General features: G+C 44.5%; 2 protein-coding genes across 2 annotated transcripts in view; one reads left to right on the top strand and one right to left on the bottom strand.

Annotated features, from left to right (window-relative positions):
- Positions 1 to 72: 72 nt before the first annotated feature.
- On the bottom strand, positions 73 to 1,262 carry LOC105383912 (pre-mRNA-splicing factor 38). The gene is made up of 2 exons (XM_011554049.3): positions 575 to 1,262; positions 73 to 347 (listed from the first exon to the last, which is right to left on the bottom strand). Exons 1-2 carry the CDS (start codon positions 1,234 to 1,236, stop codon positions 116 to 118), a joined length of 894 nt encoding a protein of 297 aa, XP_011552351.1. The 5' UTR covers positions 1,237 to 1,262; the 3' UTR covers positions 73 to 115.
- A 435-nt stretch (positions 1,263 to 1,697) lies between these two features.
- Positions 1,698 to 24,815, top strand: part of LOC105395941 (structural maintenance of chromosomes protein 4) — a 28,737-nt gene continuing 5,619 nt past the window's right edge. The window contains exons 1-16 of the mRNA XM_048631220.1: positions 1,698 to 2,137; positions 2,351 to 2,542; positions 2,878 to 3,054; positions 3,379 to 3,483; positions 3,881 to 4,068; positions 4,204 to 4,344; positions 4,589 to 4,757; positions 5,155 to 5,267; positions 5,530 to 5,742; positions 6,040 to 6,162; positions 7,076 to 7,193; positions 8,020 to 8,118; positions 8,417 to 8,520; positions 8,849 to 9,033; positions 9,665 to 9,794; positions 19,325 to 19,466. Of these exons, the coding sequence (XP_048487177.1) occupies positions 1,859 to 2,137; positions 2,351 to 2,542; positions 2,878 to 3,054; positions 3,379 to 3,483; positions 3,881 to 4,068; positions 4,204 to 4,344; positions 4,589 to 4,757; positions 5,155 to 5,267; positions 5,530 to 5,742; positions 6,040 to 6,162; positions 7,076 to 7,193; positions 8,020 to 8,118; positions 8,417 to 8,520; positions 8,849 to 9,033; positions 9,665 to 9,794; positions 19,325 to 19,466 (2,478 nt within the window). The 5' untranslated portion in view covers positions 1,698 to 1,858. The remainder of the gene's footprint in view (positions 2,138 to 2,350; positions 2,543 to 2,877; positions 3,055 to 3,378; positions 3,484 to 3,880; positions 4,069 to 4,203; positions 4,345 to 4,588; positions 4,758 to 5,154; positions 5,268 to 5,529; positions 5,743 to 6,039; positions 6,163 to 7,075; positions 7,194 to 8,019; positions 8,119 to 8,416; positions 8,521 to 8,848; positions 9,034 to 9,664; positions 9,795 to 19,324; positions 19,467 to 24,815) is intronic.

Raw genomic sequence — 24,815 nt, 5'->3', positions numbered from 1 at the left:
ATAATTAATGTTGAAAATACAATACAAACCTACTCATCTTAAAAGTTTTTTCAATGAATCAAAATCCTTGTATCAAATTAAACTTATTTATTAAACCTTACTAATAAAGTACCCACTAGTATCTACCGCTTCTTTCCTCCCTATTTCTTTCTCTTTCTCTGACTTCTCTGCCTCCCCTGTCCCTTCTATCTTTGTATGGTTCTCTCTCACGGACTCGTTCACGATCCCTATCCCTTTCCTTCTCCCGTTCCCTGTCTCTTTCACGCCGGTCATCTCTCCTTCTCTCTTTGCTTCTTGAGCGCTCTCTTTTCCGAGGTTTGTCTCTCCTTACTTCCTTTTCTCTTGATCTGGAATGAAAAATGAATGGATTAACAAGGTGAACTAAATATTTGTAGGTATAAGGATATGGGGAGTTAACAATGCCACAGTAACCAACAAGATAATTTCATCCATAAATACAGATGTACATAAAATTTACTGCCAGAGATACATGATAATGATTATCTTGTAAATGGAACAATATTATAGTGAAAAGTTTGTAAGTTGAGGACAGCTGAAACATGGTAGTGTATACCTCTCCCTCTTTCTGTCCTTATCCTTCCTGTCTTTATCGCGTCTGTTTTCTTTGGATTCGGGCTCAGGGTTTTCTTCATCAGAGGGCATATCCTCGTCCAAATCGTCATCTAAAGCTGAAACCTTTGGTTCAAGTTCATTGTTCTCTTCCAACACATGTCGCTTCTGTATTCTTGGCAAAATAATATCGCACAGACGTTCCTCTCTCAGTAATTCATCAATAAACTCGTCCATGTGCACTATTTCAAACTGGCCCTGTCGATTTTGCCTGCGCAGTTTTCGGTTATCATTGAAAAGAGGTTCCAAGTATTTGTAGCAATCAACAGAGGTTCCCGTGAGTCTCATATAGTAAGCGCCAAGCGCTCGCACATACTTGAACTCTTCATTCTTTATAAATTCAACGACGATGTCCTTTTCAGGTTGTATTTGTAGCATTTTTAACACTAAACACAGAAACGGTGTGGGGTAAATAAACCCTCCGTGGACACCTCCGATATACCGCAATTCCATGGCTTTGTCGACCAATAACTCGGCGGTTAAAGCGAAACATTCTTCCTTCCAGTATTTGCAGTCATAAATACGCGATCTTATGATCTTTTCTATCAAATATTGAGGATTTGTACCGCGAATAGATTTCGCGTCTTTTACCGTGCGGTTCGCCATTTTGACTGATTTTGACAGCAGTAAGCAGTGTTACCAGCTGAAGGTCTGCAGACTGCAGAGAATGTGTATTAGCATTGCACATCACTGTGTGATGTTTATTTACGTTAAAGAATAAAATAATAAATAATATCCGGTCTTACATAAACTTATAAAAACGTAATTTAATACCTAAATAAAGAAACTTACCTATCTCTATCAAGATATAGCTAAAAAAAGTAGCAAAAAATTCTAAAAATAAATTTTAAAAATACTGTAGCTGCCTGACATTAAAAATACCAAGATATAGCTATAATAGCCCTAGCTGACAACACTGTTGACATAAGGTTTTTTTTTAATCACAGAGCAGCTGAAAAAATGTTGTCAGCTTGAGAGTTATTCTGCGGCGACGCAGGGCGGTAATGTAGAGGAAACTTAAAATATACCGTTATTCTAGCCTACCTAATATCATAAACAATAAAATATTCGAAAAAGAAAAGTGTCATCAAGTCAAAATAAACGAATCCGCGGTTAAATTTTGTTTTGTTGTGTTCAAACGGTTTTGTGAACTTTTCATCAAGTTATCTTTAGTTTGCCAGGTTAGGAACACATTTGTTACAGTCCAGTTGCTATTATTGTCATTATAATGCAGAAGAACAAGAAAAGAAAGGGTGAGGAAGAACCGATGGAAGTGGACGAAAGTCCGCAGAATGATGAGATGCCGCCAAGAAGTGGTGATGGTGAAATAGACCACATATCCGACGACGAAGAAGGCGGAGTTCGTATAGGGGATATCTACATACCGCCTGCTCCTAAACCAGCGCTAACTTTCGACACTACAGGCCCAAGGTTGATAATCACTCATATTGTGAATGATAACTTCAAGAGTTACGCTGGAGTGCAGACGTTGGGACCATTTCATAAGGTAAGATGTCATTAAACTATTACGTAGTGCATGCTTACTCTTAATTTACGCTACAAGCAAGTTTCTGATGTATTGAGAAAACCTAACCTGACCTGATTCAACTCCAGGCCTATTCTGTACCTATATCCCTAGTTTTACGTACCCTTTTAGCTACTGTTATCCCTTAAGCACCAATCAATGTATCCTACAAGAATACAAAACATTCCTTTCCAGAGTTTCACAGCAATAATCGGACCGAACGGCAGCGGCAAGAGCAACGTCATAGACTCCATGTTGTTTGTGTTTGGTTACCGAGCCAGCAAGATCCGGTCTAAGAAGATCTCTGTCCTGCTACACTCTTCCAGCAAGTTCCCCAATGTGCAGAGTGCGAGTGTTGCTGTGCACTTCTGTCAGATACTTGAGGGGGTGAGTTGGTTTTTGACCTCTATTCTATTCTCTGTGGGGGTGCAAGTACCTGCACCTGGCTCTCGTATGGAACCTTTGTGGATATGCATAAGGTCTCAACTGCCTTTTGACCTCTAATATAGGGTGCTCTGACATAGAGGTGTCATAAGTTTTAGTGATTCATAATGGTTATTAGCCTTTTTATAGCCAAACATATCTTTAGTTATTGATGTGTAGAGACACTAGGACCGTGTGGGAAGAAGCAAAAAAGCTATTCAAAGCAGTTGGATCATGGCTGATCAACCCTTTGAGTCACCCAAGGCTTGTATATTAAAACAAATTTCCCTTTTCCACAGGAAGGAGAAGACTTCACAGTGGTGCCCGACAGCGAGATAGTGGTCTCCAGGACTGCGTTCAAAGACAACTCCTCGTTTTACACATTGAATGGCAAGCGTGTGCAGTTCAAGGAAGTCGCTAGGATGCTGCAGTCCCACGGGATTGATCTGGACCATAATAGGTTCCTTATCTTACAGGTACCTAAATTTGCTTTTTGTGGAAATTAAGATTAATCTTACTCAGCATGTGTGACCAAAAACTAGTACTTTAAAAGCTTCTTCATCAAGGTGAAAGCTTTAGCCAAGTGTGCTGGACATGTAAGGTACAATTTGGACATGCTTATTTCATAAATCATGTGCTAAATTAATAATATTTACTTACTGTGTGTGTGTGTTAGTTAAGTACAACTATTCTAGATCTCGTGTATGAAAACTTTTCAGAAATTAGCTCTTTAAACTGTTTAAAATTGTAGCAAAGGTTATGACAAAATCTACATTTATTACTTATTCTGTTGTTCTTAGGGTGAAGTGGAGCAGATAGCTATGATGAAGCCGAAAGCCCTGACTGAACACGAGTCTGGTATGCTAGAGTACTTGGAAGACATCATTGGCACATCTAGATATAAGGTTAGTGTCATGTAACATTAGCCTTATGTCCATTTATTATATACTCAGATTAAGCATTTGGCTCATGGAAGGTCCACACTTAAGATCTTCAATCTACCCGCATTTACTATTGTTATTGTTGTCTCATACTAATCATACTACCATCATATCGTCGCTTAGCAAACAACACCATATGTGATTTTTGCCTACTTTACAATCTGATTGGATGGGTCGAAGCGCGTTTAAAAGCTGCATCTAATGGCATTCAAATGGAAAAACCGCCAATTTTAAATCTGGCGCAGTGTTATTTGCTAAGCAACACTAACATTACACCGATGAAATAAATCATGTTTTTATGCTTATCTAAAGAAGATTAATACGTAAAGTGCCTCCAATCAAAATCCTTTCCATCACCTAGGACCCAATAGAAAAGCTAGCAGTCCGCGTAGAAGAGTACAGCGAGATGCGCAAAGAGAAGCTCAACCGCGTCCGATTGGTGGAACAAGAGAAGGTGAAGCTGGAACAGCCAATGAGAGAGGCGGTGGAACAAATGACGCTCACTAACACTGCGCTGCGGACTAGGAATATGCTGCTGCAGAAGTATATGTGAGTGTGGGTTTGTAGGGTTTTTGGGAGGGTTAAAATTAGAGCCAAACAACATTTGATGACTTCTTTTGGTCCACCTACCTTCACAAATATTGATTTAATTATCTGATTAGTAACTATAGTACTTGTTCACAGCCATGAAACTAACAAAATAATAGAAGTTAAAAACAAAGAGATGGAAGAATTGAAAGAAGCTCTGAAAGTAATCGATGATAAACTGGCCACGCTGAAGACAGACTTGGATGAGAAAACTGGAGTCCTGAAGCAAGGCAATAAGTAAGTAAAACTATAGCCTCTTTTTTGAATACATAAAACACACAGTAAATAGCTTCAAAATATCAATGATATTAGGTTTTTTTTACTAACCCAAAACATTATGTATATACTGTGTTTAAATAAAGAATATCTACCCAATCCACATAGAAAAGGCATTAAGTAATTGTCACCAAATATATCAGATACGGGCATAAACTTATAACAACACAACTCACCTTCTTTACAATTTCTGTTTTCTCTTTAGAAAATACGAGAAACTACAGAAGCAAAAAGAAGAATTGACAGAGAAGCTACAAAGCAGCAAGAAGAAGTTTGTATCAGTGCAAGCGGACAACACCCAGGCTGGGAAAAAGAAGAAGAATCTAGAACAACTGCTGGAATCAGAGAAGGGAAAACTTATGGAATTGGAGCTGGTAAGACAGAAAAACATGGATTGGAGTATTTTTATGCTGTAGAAATGATGACTGCGCCGCTACACGAGTTCGTTACCGACGTGGATAAACTCCTTTGATGCTCGTTCTACCAATCACAGCGCCGTATTTATGGCGAATCGAGATATAGTGACGTTTTTGTACTTACGTCGATAACGAATCCGTGTAGCAGGAGCTGGTTTGGTTAAAAGGATTAATTGTGTTCACTCAAGAACTCATTTACATACGTTATTGATTATTGGTCAGCAGTTCTTAGGAAAATTGATGATCGCATATGACAGGTCCTCCTCTATGGCCAGCTGTATGATATGTCTAGGGTTGGCTTAAGACAGTTGTTATAATTCTGTACTGGATACTATACTTTCTTCTTCTTCAACAGATACCAGAGAAGAATGAAAGAGAAATAAAAGATTGTGAGAAGCTTCTAGAAAAACACAGACAGAGCAAGAAGACTATGGAAGAAGAGTTACAAACGGCTATGGCTGGGGTCAGGTAATATTGCACTTTTATTTATTTTTAAATACTTAAAACGTAAAATGTAGGCAAGATGAATCCTGTTTGGACATCGTTTCATCATCAAAGACATCAATCAGACATTATAAAGTTGTAAATTGTCATTTTTTCTGCCGGAAACTATGAATTATTTTCACCAATTTCAAAAGACCTTTTTTAAAAATTACATTGTTTATTTCAAAACGAACCGATCATGTCACCCGAAAAAGTTTATTTGAGAATAAATATTTCCCTTTTCCAGGTCCAAAACTCAACAGTACCAAGAAGTAAAGGACAAACTGCAAGCAAAATTAATAGACCTAAAGAAAATAGTTGATGAAGCGAAAAAGGACTTCAAACTTGCGGAGTCAGAGCTCAAAATCTATCTGAGTACAGAAGTCAGCGAACAGGAAAAATTGGCAAAGGTTAAGGAAGCTTACGAGAAAGCTGTTAATGATTTGGAAGAGAAGAAAACGTAAGTTGGAAACTATATCCTTATGAAGAGTGACATTTAGTAAGTGATCCGACTATAAAACTGAGGATAAGTAGAGGAAAAGTAAAAGGTCACAAGTAGATAAAGAATCAATATCAAAATTACTTTTGCTTTTTGTTACAGTCAGATTATAGGATGGAGTATTGACAGACCTAAAGATACTATAGCCATTTTGATATTGTTTTATTATATAAATTCATAACACTATTTTTATCACGAATAAAAATCTGTCTAACTGCAAACCAAAGCATCTTCACATTTAAATTTTGTTATTTCCAGGCTACAAAAAGAGTTATCAACAAAAGTGCCATCAGAAGAGAAGCAGTTATCGCAACAGATGGCTAAATTGCAGGCACTGAAGCAAGAAGAGACCAAAATTGTCGCTGAGGCCAGGTCTTTGAGGTGAGAAATCATTCTGGATATATCTTCTTCTAAAAGAGCTGGTTACAAATACTAGAATTGATCTAGGGCTTGTCACCGTGGTGACATGATTAACTAGTCAAGTCTACCCTAGATCAGCTCTAGTATTTGCCAACAACTCTCTCAGCTGCCGCTGCACGGGTCCGTTATCGACGAAGATAAACATCACAACATCGCGATTCTCCATAAATTCAGCGCTGTGCATTAGTGAAACGCGCACTAAACGAGTATATCGACGTCGATAACGAACCCGTGCCAGCAGTTGTCGGATAGATAAATATTTTTTTATTTTTATTTATTTATACTTTATTGCACAATTTACAATCGTAATAATGTACAATTAGGTGGACTTAATGCTAAAAGCATTTTCTGCCAGTCAACCTGCAGGAGGTACAAGGATCAAAAAGTACGGGTGTGCAAAAAAGAAAAAAAAAAGATCAAAACATAATTATGATTGTGGAGTTCCTAAAATAAAATAATACCTAAACCCTAAATATAAGTCCATACTTTAAATGAATTCTTTCAATTGTGTTTTCAATTAAGGAGTTTAAGTACAATAATACCACGTGCTCTTACGGTGATGGAAAACATCGTGAGGAAACCTACACATCTAGATTCTAGATGTGTATCCTAAGTGCATTGTAGTTATTCCAAAACGGCGATATGGTTCGTTACCTATCACGTGAGTACAAATGTGCTGCGAAAAGTGTATGGCTCGCTTGTGAGCCACCTCTGATTACCACCTTCGGGGATTACAGTCGTGAGTGCATATGTATATGCATATGTGTATGTATGTACTTTAAAAGATTTACCTACTGTATTGATATGACATCTCCAGCTTTTCTTTGAATAGCCATAGTATTCTCTTTAATAAAATGAAACTCCACATTTACAGAGCGACACTAGAAGAGTCTAAACAAGCTATGAACGCTAATCGCTCGCGCGGCCGCGTGTTGGACTCGCTCATGAGAGAGAAGAATGCCGGCCGCTTGCCGGGGATCTTCGGACGACTGGTGAGTGACTTCACATACACAGAAGGGCTAGCACGGGGCGCAATTAGGACGTGACAAAAGTTTTGTATCGCGCTCACTCACATCGCGCAGCCTCAAGAGCGAGTGCGATGAAGAACTTTTATCACGTCTTAAATGTGCCCCGTGTTAGCCTTTCTGATCGACACTAGAAGAGTCCAAACAAGCAATGAATCTTCGGACGACTGGTGAGTGACTTCACATAAGGTGGGTACTGTTCAACGTTACGGACTGTAATGTAAAATTCCCAGCGAGCATCGCTATGATCAAAAATCGGCTTGTTGCTCGCTGGTTTCCCCGTAACAGTACGTACTGACTGCACGAATGCTCGCTGCGTAACATGTTACATTACACCTCGAAACGTTGTTCAGTACCCACCTATACACAGAGCGACGCTAGAACAGTCTAAACAAGCGATGAGCGTCGCGCGGCCGCGTGTTACACTCGCTCATGAGGGAGAAGAATGCCGGTCGCTTGCCGGGGATCTTCGGACGATTGGTAAGTATTATAAAAATTGGAAATTTAAGGGTCACCGCAATACTAAATCTTGACTATCGTCAGTCAGTATTGGTCTACTAAAGGGTATAGGCCTTAGTCTGGGTGGAATTTTACAAGTAATTGAAATCATGTTTGCCAAATCAATGGGAAACACTATAAGACCATTGTGTCATTCAGAAGATATGACAAATACTGTAAACTGTCTTAAGAGTCCTGAAACTTGATGGGTTTATTTAAAATTATGATTAAGGAATCTACTAGTATATTATTTCATATCCCTACAGTGGCATAAAATACTTGATTATTATTACAGGGTGATCTCGGCGCAATAGACAGTAAATACGACGTGGCGATATCAACGTGTTGCGGCGCGCTAGACAACATAGTGACAGATACTGTGGACACGGCACAGGTAAAAAAACATGTATATATGAGCATTTATAAAGTGGCTTCTAAAATAAATGTTTTATTCCCTAGATTAATATAATTTGTATTCCTGGTGTATTAAGTTTGATTAGTTTTTTAACTAATTTATTATCAATTTAATTTATAATTTTAAAATATTAATTTAATTTATCATAGGTATTGGATATTTATAGTTAATGATTAACCATTAAGCCATTATTTTATTGATTTGGACTAAGTTTAATGCGTACTTATAAAAGTTTCATTTTATACCCATATTCAGCATATATTTTTCCTTCTTTCAGGCGTGCGTGGAGTTCCTGAAGAAAAACGACATAGGCCGAGCCACGTTCATAGCGCTCGACAAACAAACGCACCTGCAGAAGTATTACGAGAAACGAGTCAATTAGTGAGTTCAATGTTTATAAATACTTGAATTTTGACGAATATTTGTCTGTGATTTGGTTACAGGGTGAATTTTTCATCAGTGACATACCAGTTGGCAGGTAAATCTACCACCGTTGTCATGTAGGACCAATAATATGATATAATTCGATAGTAAAATTCGGTATTCAAGAATGACGTGCTATAAAATCCTTTAAGCTTCATTTGGTGATAAAAGTTTTCGAGCCCTATGGATTATAGATCTTTTTGTTTATCTATAGCAGAACCAACACCAACATGCAGTTATCGTCCCATATGCATACTTTAACACAACCTTTTATCTCTTTCCACAGCCCAGAAAACGTGCCCCGTCTCTTCGACCTGGTCCAAGTGAAAGACCCGCGCGTTCTATGCGCGTTCTACTACTCTCTGCGCGATACTCTAGTCGCTAACGACTTGGACCAAGCGTCGAGATTAGCGTACGGGGCGACGAGGTATAGGGTTGTGACGCTGAAGGGCGATGTTATTGAGACTGCTGGTAAGTTTTAGATGTGATCTTGGACATTAAAATAAACACAATAAATATTCTGGTAGTAAATGGAATGTAGGGCATGGGATTCATCCAAGGTTGGAGGTGGATGGTGTGGTAGATATTAAACAATTCAAACATGCAAAAATTGAGACAAATATAAAATAAAATTGCCTAGGCCGAAATTCGGACCTCCTAGGGGCCTCTAGTACCTAAGTTATACCATGTTATACTAAGTAACTTTTACCATATTGCACACATACACTGTAGGTACTCTTGTACATTAATCTTCAAAGTAGCTATACACTTTTTAGCTTGCCAACTCTCAATCGGTTTACGATACAAAAGTACTTACATATAGCTACTTACATATACATATTCTGACCGTACTTAGATATAACCTGTTATTTTTCCTAACATTTAATCTATTATATCGGTAAGTGACCACTGATCCTCATATTACAGGTTTTTACCTAGTTTGAGTATCAGGGACACATTATTTGATGCATATTGCTTACAGCCTATATCTATGCTTGTTAACTTTGGTTTCTGTACATAAGTTTAAGTTTGGCTATGAAATAAATTATTGTTATTATTATAACTACAATAAAACACAACAATAACCTCTATTCCCCCCTAGGTACGATGTCGGGCGGCGGCAAGACAACCATGCGCGGGCGCATGTCCAGCTCCGTGACACAAGACACTCGCGAGCAGGACCCGAGCGCGCTGCGGGCGAGCGAGGAGACACTAGCCGAGTTGGAGAGACGGTATGTGGAGGTAGAGCTAGTCTAGGGTTGGTCAAGGTACATAGTCTAGGGTTGGTCCAGCTCCGTGACACAAGACACTCGCGAGCAGGACCCGAGCGCGCTGCGGGCGAGCGAGGAGACACTAGCCGAGTTGGAGAGACGGTATGTGGAGGTAGAGCTAGTCTAGGGTTGGTCAAGGTACATAGTCTAGGGTTGGTCCAGCTCCGTGACACAAGACACTCGCGAGCAGGACCCGAGCGCGCTGCGGGCGAGCGAGGAGACACTAGCCGAGTTGGAGAGACGGTATGTGGAGGTAGAGCTAGTCTAGGGTTGGTCAAGGTACATAGTCTAGGGTTGGTCCAGCTCCGTGACACAAGACACTCGCGAGCAGGACCCGAGCGCGCTGCGGGCGAGCGAGGAGACACTAGCCGAGTTGGAGAGACGGTATGTGGAGGTAGAGCTAGTCTAGGGTTGGTCAAGGTACATAGTCTAGGGTTGGTCCAGCTCCGTGACACAAGACACTCGCGAGCAGGACCCGAGCGCGCTGCGGGCGAGCGAGAAGACACTAGCCGAGTTGGAGAGACGGTATGTGGAGGTAGAGCTAGTCTAGGGTTGGTCAAGGTACATAGTCTAGGGTTGGTCCAGCTCCGTGACACAAGACACTCGCGAGCAGGACCCGAGCGCGCTGCGGGCGAGCGAGGAGACACTAGCCGAGTTGGAGAGACGGTATGTGGAGGTAGAGCTAGTCTAGGGTTGGTCAAGGTACATGGTCTAGGGTTGGTCCAGCTCCGTGACACAAGACACTCGCGAGCAGGACCCGAGCGCGCTGCGGGCGAGCGAGGAGACACTAGCCGAGTTGGAGAGACGGTATGTGGAGGTAGAGCTAGTCTAGGGTTGGTCAAGGTACATAGTCTAGGGTTGGTCCAGCTCCGTGACACAAGACACTCGCGAGCAGGACCCGAGCGCGCTGCGGGCGAGCGAGGAGACACTAGCCGAGTTGGAGAGACGGTATGTGGAGGTAGAGCTAGTCTAGGGTTGGTCAAGGTACATGGTCTAGGGTTGGTCCAGCTCCGTGACACAAGACACTCGCGAGCAGGACCCGAGCGCGCTGCGGGCGAGCGAGGAGGCACTAGCCGAGTTGGAGAGACGGTATGTGGAGGTAGAGCTAGTCTAGGGTTGGTCAAGGTACATAGTCTAGGGTTGGTCCAGCTCCGTGACACAAGACACTCGCGAGCAGGACCCGAGCGCGCTGCGGGCGAGCGAGGAGACACTAGCCGAGTTGGAGAGACGGTATGTGGAGGTAGAGCTAGTCTAGGGTTGGTCAAGGTACATAGTCTAGGGTTGGTCCAGCTCCGTGACACAAGACACTCGCGAGCAGGACCCGAGCGCGCTGCGGGCGAGCGAGGAGACACTAGCCGAGTTGGAGAGACGGTATGTGGAGGTAGAGCTAGTCTAGGGTTGGTCAAGGTACATAGTCTAGGGTTGGTCCAGCTCCGTGACACAAGACACTCGCGAGCAGGACCCGAGCGCGCTGCGGGCGAGCGAGGAGACACTAGCCGAGTTGGAGAGACGGTATGTGGAGGTAGAGCTAGTCTAGGGTTGGTCAAGGTACATGGTCTAGGGTTGGTCCAGCTCCGTGACACAAGACACTCGCGAGCAGGACCCGAGCGCGCTGCGGGCGAGCGAGGAGACACTAGCCGAGTTGGAGAGACGGTATGTGGAGGTAGAGCTAGTCTAGGGTTGGTCAAGGTACATAGTCTAGGGTTGGTCCAGCTCCGTGACACAAGACACTCGCGAGCAGGACCCGAGCGCGCTGCGGGCGAGCGAGGAGACACTAGCCGAGTTGGAGAGACGGTATGTGGAGGTAGAGCTAGTCTAGGGTTGGTCAAGGTACATAGTCTAGGGTTGGTCCAGCTCCGTGACACAAGACACTCGCGAGCAGGACCCGAGCGCGCTGCGGGCGAGCGAGGAGACACTAGCCGAGTTGGAGAGACGGTATGTGGAGGTAGAGCTAGTCTAGGGTTGGTCAAGGTACATAGTCTAGGGTTGGTCCAGCTCCGTGACACAAGACACTCGCGAGCAGGACTTGAGCGCGCTGCGGGCGAGCGAGGAGACACTAGCCGAGTTGGAGAGACGGTATGTGGAGGTAGAGCTAGTCTAGGGTTGGTCAAGGTACATAGTCTAGGGTTGGTCCAGCTCCGTGACACAAGACACTCGCGAGCAGGACCCGAGCGCGCTGCGGGCGAGCGAGGAGACACTAGCCGAGTTGGAGAGACGGTATGTGGAGGTAGAGCTAGTCTAGGGTTGGTCAAGGTACATAGTCTAGGGTTGGTCCAGCTCCGTGACACAAGACACTCGCGAGCAGGACCCGAGCGCGCTGCGGGCGAGCGAGGAGACACTAGCCGAGTTGGAGAGACGGTATGTGGAGGTAGAGCTAGTCTAGGGTTGGTCAAGGTACATGGTCTAGGGTTGGTCCAGCTCCGTGACACAAGACACTCGCGAGCAGGACCCGAGCGCGCTGCGGGCGAGCGAGGAGACACTAGCCGAGTTGGAGAGACGGTATGTGGAGGTAGAGCTAGTCTAGGGTTGGTCAAGGTACATAGTCTAGGGTTGGTCCAGCTCCGTGACACAAGACACTCGCGAGCAGGACCCGAGCGCGCTGCGGGCGAGCGAGGAGACACTAGCCGAGTTGGAGAGACGGTATGTGGAGGTAGAGCTAGTCTAGGGTTGGTCAAGGTACATAGTCTAGGGTTGGTCCAGCTCCGTGACACAAGACACTCGCGAGCAGGACCCGAGCGCGCTGCGGGCGAGCGAGGAGACACTAGCCGAGTTGGAGAGACGGTATGTGGAGGTAGAGCTAGTCTAGGGTTGGTCAAGGTACATAGTCTAGGGTTGGTCCAGCTCCGTGACACAAGACACTCGCGAGCAGGACCCGAGCGCGCTGCGGGCGAGCGAGGAGACACTAGCCGAGTTGGAGAGACGGTATGTGGAGGTAGAGCTAGTCTAGGGTTGGTCAAGGTACATAGTCTAGGGTTGGTCCAGCTCCGTGACACAAGACACTCGCGAGCAGGACCCGAGCGCGCTGCGGGCGAGCGAGGAGACACTAGCCGAGTTGGAGAGACGGTATGTGGAGGTAGAGCTAGTTGTAATGTAGGTAGATCTATATATGATATGTATAATTCATAGTATAGGGTAGGTGTCTATGTACCGCGCCTTTAGTCTCGCATTAAACGGTCAACTGATAACTTGTGTTTGATTTATTACACTGGCGAACGAGGCTGGTTCAAATTTAAAAATGGCCGGTAAAATAACGGAGTTCGACGTGGTTGCCGGGAACTGGGAAGCTTATTGCGAACGGTTGGAGATGTCGTTCCTAGTAAACGACGTTAAGGAATCACTGAAGGTGCCTACATTAATAGCGTGCGTCGGCGAGAGTGCATATGAATTGATGGTTAATTTGTGTAGCCCGTCAAAACCAAAGGACAAAACATACGCGGATCTGGTGGCCCTCGTCAAGGAACATTTACAGCCGAAACCAGCAATATTAGCAGAGCGGTTCCGTTTTAGACAGTGTCGTCAGCGCAGTGATCAAAACGTGGCTCTGTTCGTGGCTGAATTAAAGAAACTAGCGAGGTATTGTGAATTCGCGAAAACGTTGGACGAGAACATGCGAGATCAATTTGTGTGCGGGTTAGCTAGTGACGCCACCCGTCAGAGGTTATTTGCGGAGGACACCGTGGATTTTACTAAGGCAGTGCAAATAGCCACCACTATCGAAGCAGCGGAACGGGACGCGCGAGCGGTGGAGCCGGGCAAGATGGCGGCGGGCGGCGGCGGCGGGCCGCCGGGCTGCAGCGAGGTGCACCACCTGCGGGCGGCGCCGTGCAAGGCGTGCGGGGACCATCGACACCCGCACTGGGACTGCAAGTTCCGACTCTTCGAGTGCAGCCGGTGCCGGAAAGTGGGACACTTAAGGCGAATGTGCCCGATGGGCCTGGAGCAAGGCGGGCAGGCGGGCGGCGGAGGCGCGCCGGGGATGGCGCAGCAGCAGCGAGACTGGAGTAGCGGAGCGCGACGCGGGGCGGGCGGCGGCGGCGGGCGGCGCGGCGGGAGCGCGCGCGGCGGCCGCGCCACGTGGCAGCGGCGCCGCGGCGGCTACACAGGGCGGGGCGGCCCTACCCCCTCATATCTCATGAGGGAGGAAGAAGAAGGACAAGAAAGGGACAGCGATGAACAACGGGAAGAAGACGAACCTGTTCACCAAATGTCCTTGAGGGAGTATAAGCCGGTTAGTTTAATTTTACAAGTAGAAAATTGTAAACTAAATATGGAAATAGATACGGGCTCAGCCCTTTCGTGTATTAGCAAACAAATGTACGATAGCAATTTCAGCGGTTTCACGATTAAACCATGTGAATTAATTTTATCATTTTACGATGGGTCAAAAACGAAACCGGTAGGTTACATAGAGGTCAAAGTGAAGTATAAGGGGGTCAATAAATTATTAGATCTATACGTAATAGATAAGGGTACAACGACGCTCTTAGGACGACAGTGGTTAACTGAACTCAGTATAGATGTACCTAAATTTCAAATTAACAGTGTAGAGGTGTCAGAAAAAAATAAATTAATTGGCGAATTGCATTCCAGGCATGGTGATTTATGGAACGGTGGACTGGGATGTTTCACCGGCGGGCGCGCGCGCCTGCACGTGCGCGAGGGCGCCGCGCCGGTGTTCTGTAGGGCGCGGCCGCTGCCCTACGCGCTGCGGGAGCGGGTGGACGCCGAGCTGGACCGCATGCTCCGCGACGGCGTCATCGAGCCCGTCGACGCCTCGGACTGGGCCACGCCCCTCGTCATTGCCAACAAGGCGGATGGTTCACTACGGTTGTGTGCTGACTATAAGGTAACTCTTAATCGTGTTCTCGCAGTTGATAAGTATCCGGTTCCTAAAATTGAGGATTTATTTACTAATTTAAACGGGACTAGCATCTACAGTAAAATTGATTTATCTCAGGCGTACAATCAAGTATTACTAGATGACACCAGTAAGTTTACAGTGATTAACACACATAGGGGTCTTTTTAAGTATAACAGACTGGTGTATGGTTTAGCGTCGAGCCCGGGAATTTTTCAAAGAATAATGAGCAATATATTCAAGGATATTCCGAATGTTATTGTCTTCTTGGACGATATTTTATGTGCAAGCTCAACAATAGAGGAGCATTTTGAGACATTAAATAAGATCTTAGATCGATTAAGGGATCATGGTTTAAAAATAAAGCGGGAAAAATGCGTATTTTTTACAAATGAGATAAAGTTCTTGGGTTATGTCATAGACCATAATGGAATAAGAGCGGACCCGGACAAGGTTAAACCCATATTAAGGATGACTCCGCCGAAGGATGTCTCTCAGCTAAGGTCTTTTTTAGGAATGATAAATTTCTATGCTAAGTTCATTAACAATTTAAGCTATACTTTAGCACCGTTGTATGATTTATTAAAAAAAGATCAGGCCTGGATCTGGGGGCCGGAACAGAGGTTAGCTTTTGAGAAGGTAAAAAGTCTATTATGTCACGCGGAGGTATTATGTCATTATGATGTGTCACGACCGGCGGTGCTGACAGTGGACGCGAGCTCGCGGGGGCTCGGCGCCGTGCTGGCGCAGGGCGACGCCACGGGCCGGGAGCGCCCCGTCGCCTACGCGTCACGAGCACTCACCAACGCGGAACAGAACTACAGCCAAATTCATAAAGAAGCATTAGCTATTGTATACGCGGTTAAAAAATTTCATCAGTACCTATATGGTCGTAGGTTCGTACTTAAGACAGACCATAAACCATTGGTTAGCATTTTTGGACCGGGCACGGGAATACCGAACATGACAGCGAGCCGATTACAGCGTTGGGCGTTAACTTTATCAGCCTATGATTTTGATATACAATATGTAAGCACGGATAGAAACACGGCTGATTGTTTGTCCAGAATGATAGCGGAACACAGGGCCGAGGGCGGTCGGTTAAGTGGGGATGACCTTGTACCGGAGCAAACTTATTTACATTTTGCTACAGAAGCGTTTCTTTTAGACTATAACGACCTTAAGAAAATGACTCAGCGGGATCCAGTGCTAAGTCGCGTGCTAAGTTACGTTAGGGACGGCTGGCCAAATGAAGTAGAAATACGGGAATTGAAACCGTTTGTAACTAGAAAAAATGAGTTGTACACGGAGCTAGGTTGCCTCATGTGGGGGCATCGGGTAGTTGTTCCGGCGGAGTGCAGGGACAAGGTTTTAAAAGAGATACACGACTCTCATATGGGCATAGTAAAGAGCAAGTGCATTGCACGGAGCTACGTGTGGTTCCCAGGGATAGACGAGGCGCTGGAGGCGATGTGCCGCGCGTGCGCCGTGTGCGCCGCGGTGGCGGACGCGCCGCCCGCGCACGCGCCGCGCGCCTGGCCGTGGCCCGACAGGCCGTGGTCGAGGCTCCACTTAGATTTTCTGGGCCCTATAGAGGGCAGTACGTACCTAGTATTGGTGGACGCGTGTTCCAAATGGATAGAAATTTGGAAAATGAATTCTACCTCAGCTAGGAATGTCATTGCGAAGCTGAGAGAAAGCTTTGCGAGATTTGGCTTGGCAAAACAAATAGTTACAGATAACGGACCACCTTTCTCCAGTAATGAGTTTATTCAGTTTTTAAGAAATAATGGAATAAAATCAATCCATTCTGCGCCCTATCATCCTGCTTCAAATGGGGCAGCAGAGAACGCGGTCCGGACTTGTAAAAAAGTTATTAAAAAAGCGTTAATACAAGGGGTTGATGTTGAAACGGCGTTATGTCGATTTTTGTTAATATACCGTAACACAGAGCATTGTACCACAGGGGAAACACCCGCTAAATTGTTACAAGGTCGAAATTTGCGTACACGTCTCGATATGTTAAAACCGTCGCGGTCGGATCACGTACGGGAGGCACAGCAGCGCCAGCTGGCGGCGGCGGGCGGCGCCGAGCGCGGCCTCGCGCCCGGGGACCTCGTCTGGGCCCGGAGTTACCGGCCCGGCGCGCGCTGGTTAGCCGGTCGAATTAGCGAAAAATGTGGTGATACGAATTATAAAGTTAAAATGCTAGATGGAACCGAGATACATAGGCATATAGATCAATTAAAGAAACGTGTCGAGCACTCAACACATTCCACACCGGTGAGGGTGGAGGGAAGTAGGCCAAAGAACATCAGCAATCCTTTCATTTATCCGTGTGAACCATCCGAGGGGCAAGGACGAGGGGGGGGAGCGGAGGCGGGCGCGGCGGCGCCGGCGGCGCTCGCGGACCAGGCGCGGCTCGACCCGGCTCCCGGCCCGGTGCCACATCCCCGTCCACAAAGGGACCGTAGACCTCCACATCGTTTCGGGATTGACGATGTTTTCTGATAGCTTGTTTATTATTGATTGTATTGGATTGTAATTTGTATATCTACCTGATTAATGTTAAAGATTGTATTTTATTGTTATCGTGTCAAGTAGGTACTTCTCCTGATCTAAAGCTGTACTACCAAACTAATAATATGTTAGTAACTAGTCACGTAACCTGTAAATGTAAAAGTAACTATAGTAGAAACATTGTTATAAGTACTTTGTTATTATTATTATGTATAAGCACAAACTCACCAGTAATAAAAATAATAGCTAGGTTTGAGTAAGTAAATAAGTTAGTAGGTACCTATCTAAAGGATAGTCTTCTGCCTCAGAGATGCAACTTTATTTGTATGACATGTTCGTAATTAAGGGTGGAGGTGTAATGTAGGTAGATCTATATATGATATGTATAATTCATAGTATAGGGTAGGTGTCTATGTACCGCGCCTTTAGTCTCGCATTAAACGGTCAACTGATAACTTGTGTTTGATTTATTACACTAGTCTAGGGTTGGTCAAGGTACATAGTCTAGGGTTGGTCCAGCTCCGTGACACAAGACACTCGCGAGCAGGACCCGAGCGCGCTGCGGGCGAGCGAGGAGACACTAGCCGAGTTGGAGAGACGGTATGTGGAGGTAGAGCTAGTCTAGGGTTGGTCAAGGTACATGGTCTAGGGTTGGTCCAGCTCCGTGACACAAGACACTCGCGAGCAGGACCCGAGCGCGCTGCGGGCGAGCGAGGAGACACTAGCCGAGTTGGAGAGACGGTATGTGGAGGTAGAGCTAGTCTAGGGTTGGTCAAGGTACATAGTCTAGGGTTGGTCCAGCTCCGTGACACAAGACACTCGCGAGCAGGACCCGAGCGCGCTGCGGGCGAGCGAGGAGACACTAGCCGAGTTGGAGAGACGGTATGTGGAGGTAGAGCTAGTCTAGGGTTGGTCAAGGTACATAGTCTAGGGTTGGTCCAGCTCCGTGACACAAGACACTCGCGAGCAGGACCCGAGCGCGCTGCGGGCGAGCGAGGAGACACTAGCCGAGTTGGAGAGACGGTATGTGGAGGTAGAGCTAGTCTAGGGTTGGTCAAGGTACATAGTCTAGGGTTGGTCCAGCTCCGTGACACAAGACACTCGCGAGCAGGACCCGAGCGCGCTGCGGGCGAGCGAGGAGACACTAGCCGAGTTGGAGAGACGGTATGTGGAGGTAGAGCTAGTCTAGGGTTGGTCAAGGTACATAGTCTAGGGTTGGTCCAGCTCCGTGACACAAGACACTCGCGAGCAGGACCCGAGCGCGCTGCGGGCGAGCGAGGAGACACTAGCCGAGTTGGAGAGACGGTATGTGGAGGTAGAGCTAGTCTAGGGTTGGTCAAGGTACATAGTCTAGGGTTGGTCCAGCTCCGTGACACAAGACACTCGCGAGCAGGACCCGAGCGCGCTGCGGGCGAGCGAGGAGACACTAGCCGAGTTGGAGAGACGGTATGTGGAGGTAGAGCTAGTCTAGGGTTGGTCAAGGTACATAGTCTAGGGTTGGTCCAGCTCCGTGACACAAGACACGAGCGAGCAGGACCCGAGCGCGCTGCGGGCGAGCGAGGAGACACTAGCCGAGTTGGAGAGACGGTATGTGGAGGTAGAGCTTAGCTGGTTTGAGATATAGTGTAGTTTTAATATAAATGGTTTGTGTGTATTCTGTACATAAACCATTTCCATGTTTATGTGTAGTTTTGGTAGTAACACCGTAAAAAGATAATTACACCGTAATCAAACCATATTTATAAGGCGTTTGTTAGCTTGGCAGCGTTTAGCAGGTGTCTATGTTTTTATGGTAAGGCCCTGTCTTGGTTCTTATTATTAGAAACATCAAGTACGATTTGATTCAATCGTCCTATGGTCTTAACAGTCGAAATATGTCCACTGTATTATTTACCTACAGTAAGCGGAAAGGGGCTGAAAAACAAAGTGTAGAATAAAATCTTGAACAAAATATTGCATTTCAAAAAACCTTGTAGCCAGTTTTTTTGTAGAAGTTTTTTTTAATTTTATAATCTCTCCAAACAATACTTCTAAATGACCCTCTTTTGCCTTACTACCATTTACTTAACACCCTGTATAAAAAATCCCACTAATACTGAATTTCTTTCACCAGGCTAACAGAACTGCGTAGCGAGCAAGTCTCTCTCGAAGACTCGGTGGCCTCCCTACAACGTAGCACACGAACAGGCAAAACCACGCTGCAGAAACTGAGCGTCGAGCTGAAGAGTCTCACGGAACAGGCGCCGCTCTTGAAGGTATGTCTGTTAGGGCGTGGCCCCATTGCGTTGTGTCGCCAAAAAGGAACGATCGATCCAAACGTCCTAAAATGTATGGCAGCGACGTCGCTGCGACGACGCAAAGCACTAGTGGGACCGACTTGATACCAAGTACCAGGCTCACAGAACTGCGTAGAGACTAGAGGCAAGACCACCTGAAGGTATGTTGGTTACTTGTCTAATGCTGACAACTGAATATAAACTACCAGGCTCACAGAACTGCGCAGCGAGCAAGTCTCTCTCGAAGACTCGGTGGCCTCCCTACAACGTAGCACACGAACAGGCAAAACCACGCTGCAGAAACTGAGCGTCGAGCTGAAGAGTCTCACGGAACAGGCGCTGCTCTTGAAGGTAAGGCCGCTGTTTTGTCTGTTGGTATTTTGCTTATTTGTCATGTGGTTTGTTTAGCCGTTTATTCTGTGGGAATTGCCGGATAAAAATATAAAGAGTGGAATTTTATCACTGACTTTCCCGTCAGCCGATTACTGTGTTCGTCATATTTAAGCTATTTTGATTGTTCTTCGACGACCGAATGGCGTAGTGGTTAGTGGCCCTGACTGCTATGCCGAAGGTCCCGGGTTCGATTCCCGACTGGGGCAGATATTTGTTTAGACAGATATTTGTACTCGGGTCTTGGATGTGCCCGTAAAATGGCAATAGGCCCGCCCCCTATTACATGGGACTAACATAACACTCTGCCGAAAAGTGGGTGCAGCAATGCACCTCTGCCTACCCCGCAAGGGAGTACATTAGTACAAGGCGTGAGTGCATGTTTTTTTTTTTAACTTATTTATTACTAGCTGTTCCCGCGCGCTTCGCTTCGCCTTAAAAAGTTTTCCCGTGGGAATTCGGGGATAAAAAGTAGCCTGTTCTTTCCCAGGGTCTAGACCGTATGTATACCAAATTTCATTCAAATCCGTTCAGTAAGAGTAACAGACAGACAGACAGACAGACACAGTTACTTTCGCATTTATAATATTAGTTAGCATTTATTTATTTTATTGTGGCACCAACTTTCAGGGTTAAGTATTTTCAGATATGAAAAACCGATGCAAAGTGAGTCACCTCCAAGGGAGAATCCTCTGATAAATCTGGGTCTCATAATTTAGCGGCCCATGGCCCAGGTAGTTTTGGGCATTTATATATCAGCTACTCGTAAATTCAGTAATACCTGTGTAAACTCTATTTTCTAGCACTTATTGACCATAATCACAATTCACAATGAAACCTCATAATATTAAGAATAACCGTTTATTTTAGTTGTTTTCAGGGAGCTTTCTACAAATTCATACAAAATATAAAGACATCAGCTAAAACGAAACCATACCGCGATGTACACGACTAGCTACAACGCCATCTATGAGCAGACTTCGCAACTATAAACTTATAAACTGAACATTCCGCCCACCGAGGACCATGTCCGATTCAACCTTTAAGAAAACAATACAAATTAAGAGTTTAAACTTATCGAAATAAAAAATAAACAACATAGTTATGTTGGGTGGGCTTAGAACCTCTAACCATTATAACAAGCGCTTTACGTCTCAAAGCTACCCTACCGCCCACCGTGACAACTCCGCCTTAAAATAAACATATCTTATACACAATGGCAACAAGCAACTAAACCAAATAATTTATAAAAATACACAAACTTACACCTTTTGACCTCCCTCAAGACTAATGAAACATAAAAACAACAACTTCTTAAACAATATGTGGCTAGCATGCTGTTATAGATTAAACGATACTTAATAATAATGAACATAGTTATCCTACGTAGTCTTAGGCAAAAAACATAGTTTGTTACATGGCCTCTTTACCAAAGAATTTTTGCATTTAACAGTAACAACACGAGTAATGTTATCCTTACCGGTATGTTTCTCTACAATTCTACCTAAAAGCCATTTGGCTGGTGGTAAATTGTTATCCTTAATAATAACTACGTCGTCTATCTGGGGTTCAGGTAACACATTGTTCCATTTATGTCTCTGATTAAGCGTAACAAGGTATTCATCAGACCATCTTTTCCAAAAATCATTAACGATTTTTTGTACAAGTCTCCAACGTTGCAATCCTGTAACTTGAGTATAAGTGGCGTCTTCATCAGGAATGTTTAATAACGGCTCACCTACTAAAAAATGCCCAGGTGTCAGAGGCAATGGGTCATCTGGATTATCGCTTAACTTTGTTAAAGGACGCGAATTGAGGCATGCCTCGATTTGGGTTAACACTGTTGTCAGTTCTTCGAAGGTGAGGATCGAATCACCAATAACTCTTTTCATATGTGACTTTGTAGAGCGCACCCCTGCCTCCCATAGTCCACCAAAGTTTGGTGCGCCTGGTGGTATAAAGTGCCAAGAAGTTCCTTCTAGAGTTAGCAGACTCGCAATGTCTTGATGTAATTGTGATTTAGCACTCGTTAACATCTCCTTTAGTTGTCTGTCAGCGCCGACGAAATTCGTTCCATTATCACTATACAAATCTTGGCAATGACCTCTTCTTGCTGTAAATCTTCTGTACGCCGCGATGAATCCTTGTGTGGACAAGTCTGAGACCGCTTCCAAGTGTATGGCCCTCGTGACCATACAAACAAATAGGGCAATGTATCCTTTGTATGACTTGGCTCCTCTTCCAGGTGAAAACTTAATGTTGATAGGGCCAGCATAATCAACTCCTGAAGCTTGGAATGGTTTGCTCGGTTTAAGTCGTGCTTCTGGTAACTGACCCATCAATTGATTATTACTTTGCCTGGAGTACCGTAAGCATGTGACACACTCTCTGTAGCATTTTTTTACTTGATCCTTGCCTCGAATAATCCAATACCTTGACCTCAAATAGTTATGCATTACTTGCGGACCTCCATGTAGAGTTATCTTATGGGCTTCCACAACAATTAATGTTGTAAGGTGTGACTTGGCAGGCAATATTATCGGATGTCGTTTTTCATATGTTACTTGAGCCAAATGAATGCGTCCACCGACTCTGATTATTCCATCCTTATCCATGATAGGATTTAACGTGTACAGTGAACTTTTCTTCGCAACCTTCCCTTCGGTACGCAATTTTCCTATTTCTTCGCGGAAGTGAAACTCTTGTGTTTGTTTTATGCTTATTTTGAGTACTTCCTCTCTTTCCTTTGCTGTGACAAATTTGGGTATTGTCTCTCTTGTCTCTTTCGTCTTTTTCATTCTGAGAAACCTCCGACAATATGCCAGAATGGTTAACATTTTGGCTAGTGTTGAAAACCTCGTCCACACAAAACTTTCTTCTTCAACAGCTACTGCTAAGACCTTGACTGTCCTCTCTTCCTCATGTGTTAGAAACTCCTTCTCAGTGGCAGGAGGTATATCTTCTCTCAACCATTCTGGTCCCTCCCACCACAAAAGATGTGTTGACATTTCAGATGGTTTCAATCCTCTCGACGCACAATCAGCAGGGTTGGAATTTGTGTTAACATGTCTCCACCGATCAGCCTCTAATAATGTCAAAATTTGCGATACTCTATTACTGACGAAAGTTGTCCACCGATTCGGTAATCCGTTCAGCCAGGCTAAAACAACTGTAGAGTCAGACCACGCATATAATTTTTCTTGTGGAACATCCATAACTTCAGACACTTCGAATATTAATTTGGCTGCCAGTACTGCCGCACACAATTCAAGCCTAGGAATTGATATTTCCTTCTCCACTGGCGATACTTTGGTTTTAGCAGTCATTAGATGTACGTATATTTGGCCACTTGGACTGATAACTCTCATGTATACCGCTGCTGCATAGGCCGTACGTGATGCATCAGCAAATGCGTGTAGTTCAATATGGCAGTCGTTTGTCGTATTTAACCATCTTGGTATCACACATCGTTTTACTGTAACCAGTTCACTTCTGAATTGTAACCACTTGTTTCTCAGATCTTCAGTCAATTGCTCATCCCACTCCAATCCTGATTTCCATAGCTCTTGGATAAATACCTTTGCTACTGCCACTACTGGGGCTATCCACCCCATAGGATCATACAACCTTGAAATATCTGACAACACTCTCCTCTTGGTGATAGGTTGCTGATTCTCTTCTGGTAGCCGTACTGAGTACTCAAACTGATCGTTCATTCTGTTCCAGCTGATTCCTAAAACCTTAACAAGGTTACTCAATTCTACAGGTATCGATTGATCTGCTGTCCTTTTTTCTTCTTCGATGACCTTTAAAACTTGGTCATTGTTGCTAGTCCATTTTTGCAACTCAAATCCACCAGCCTTCATGAGTTCATCCATTTGGTGATAAATGTCTTTAGCTTCGTCTTGTGTCTGGCAGCCTGTCATCAGATCGTCCATATAAAAGTCTCTGAGGGTTATATCAGCTGCCAACGGCCATTTGGTCTGTTCGTCTTTTGCAAGTTGCTGGAGTGACTTAACTGCAAGGTATGGAGCAGCTGCGGTTCCAAATGTTACGGTCAATAATCTATAGTGTTTTATCGGTTCATTTGGGTTAGATCTCCATACAATCCTTTGAAAGTCTGTGTCTTTATCATTTACTCTCACTTGTCGATACATTTTGACTATATCAGCCACCAAGCATATACGATGACGTCTCCATCTCAGAAGTATATGGCGTAGGTCTTGTTGAAGTTTAGGGCCTATTAATAATTCATCATTTAATGACACTTTATTGTATCCCTGGCAACTTGCGTCAAATACCACTCGGACCTTCGTCGTTTTCTTATCGTTTCTAACGACAGCATGGTGCGGTAAGTACACTGCTCTTGGATTATTTATCTCTTCCTCCTTTACTATCTGTGCCATATGATTAAGCTCTAAATATTCGTTTATGACTCTTTTGTATTCATCATATAACACACTGAACACCTGTGTTTCTTTATCTTACTAAGGGTGGATTCGTCCAAACATCTCGTTACACGAGAATAACTATACCGGAATAAAATTTATACGCGAGTAAATATCTGGGATAAGTACATTTGCATTCTACCAAGTTATACCATGATTAATTGAATGAACGAGGAACGAAACTATACTGCAACTAAAATAAAAATAGCTGCGTTTTCAAAGCGTGCAATAGAAATGACATGCCAACTTAGTTTGGATGGATTATAATAGTAGGAAATTGTTTATGTTTTAATATTTTATTCGCTGTTGTTATTCTGAGAATTTGCCTTTTAACGTACTTTTGTTTATGTTTTGACAGATGTGTTTATATGTCATTATGACGGTTTTCTAATCAGCTGATGTGCTGCCGCCATTACAAAATTACTCTCGGATAAGCTCGATACACGGTCAATTTTGGCGGTATAACATTTTATTCTTGGGATAAGCTAGT

The sequence above is a fragment of the Plutella xylostella genome, chromosome 28 (genome assembly GCF_932276165.1).
Source record: "Plutella xylostella chromosome 28, ilPluXylo3.1, whole genome shotgun sequence".
Classification (NCBI taxonomy): domain Eukaryota; kingdom Metazoa; phylum Arthropoda; class Insecta; order Lepidoptera; family Plutellidae; genus Plutella; species Plutella xylostella.
This window is presented reverse-complemented; position numbering and strand designations above follow the sequence as displayed.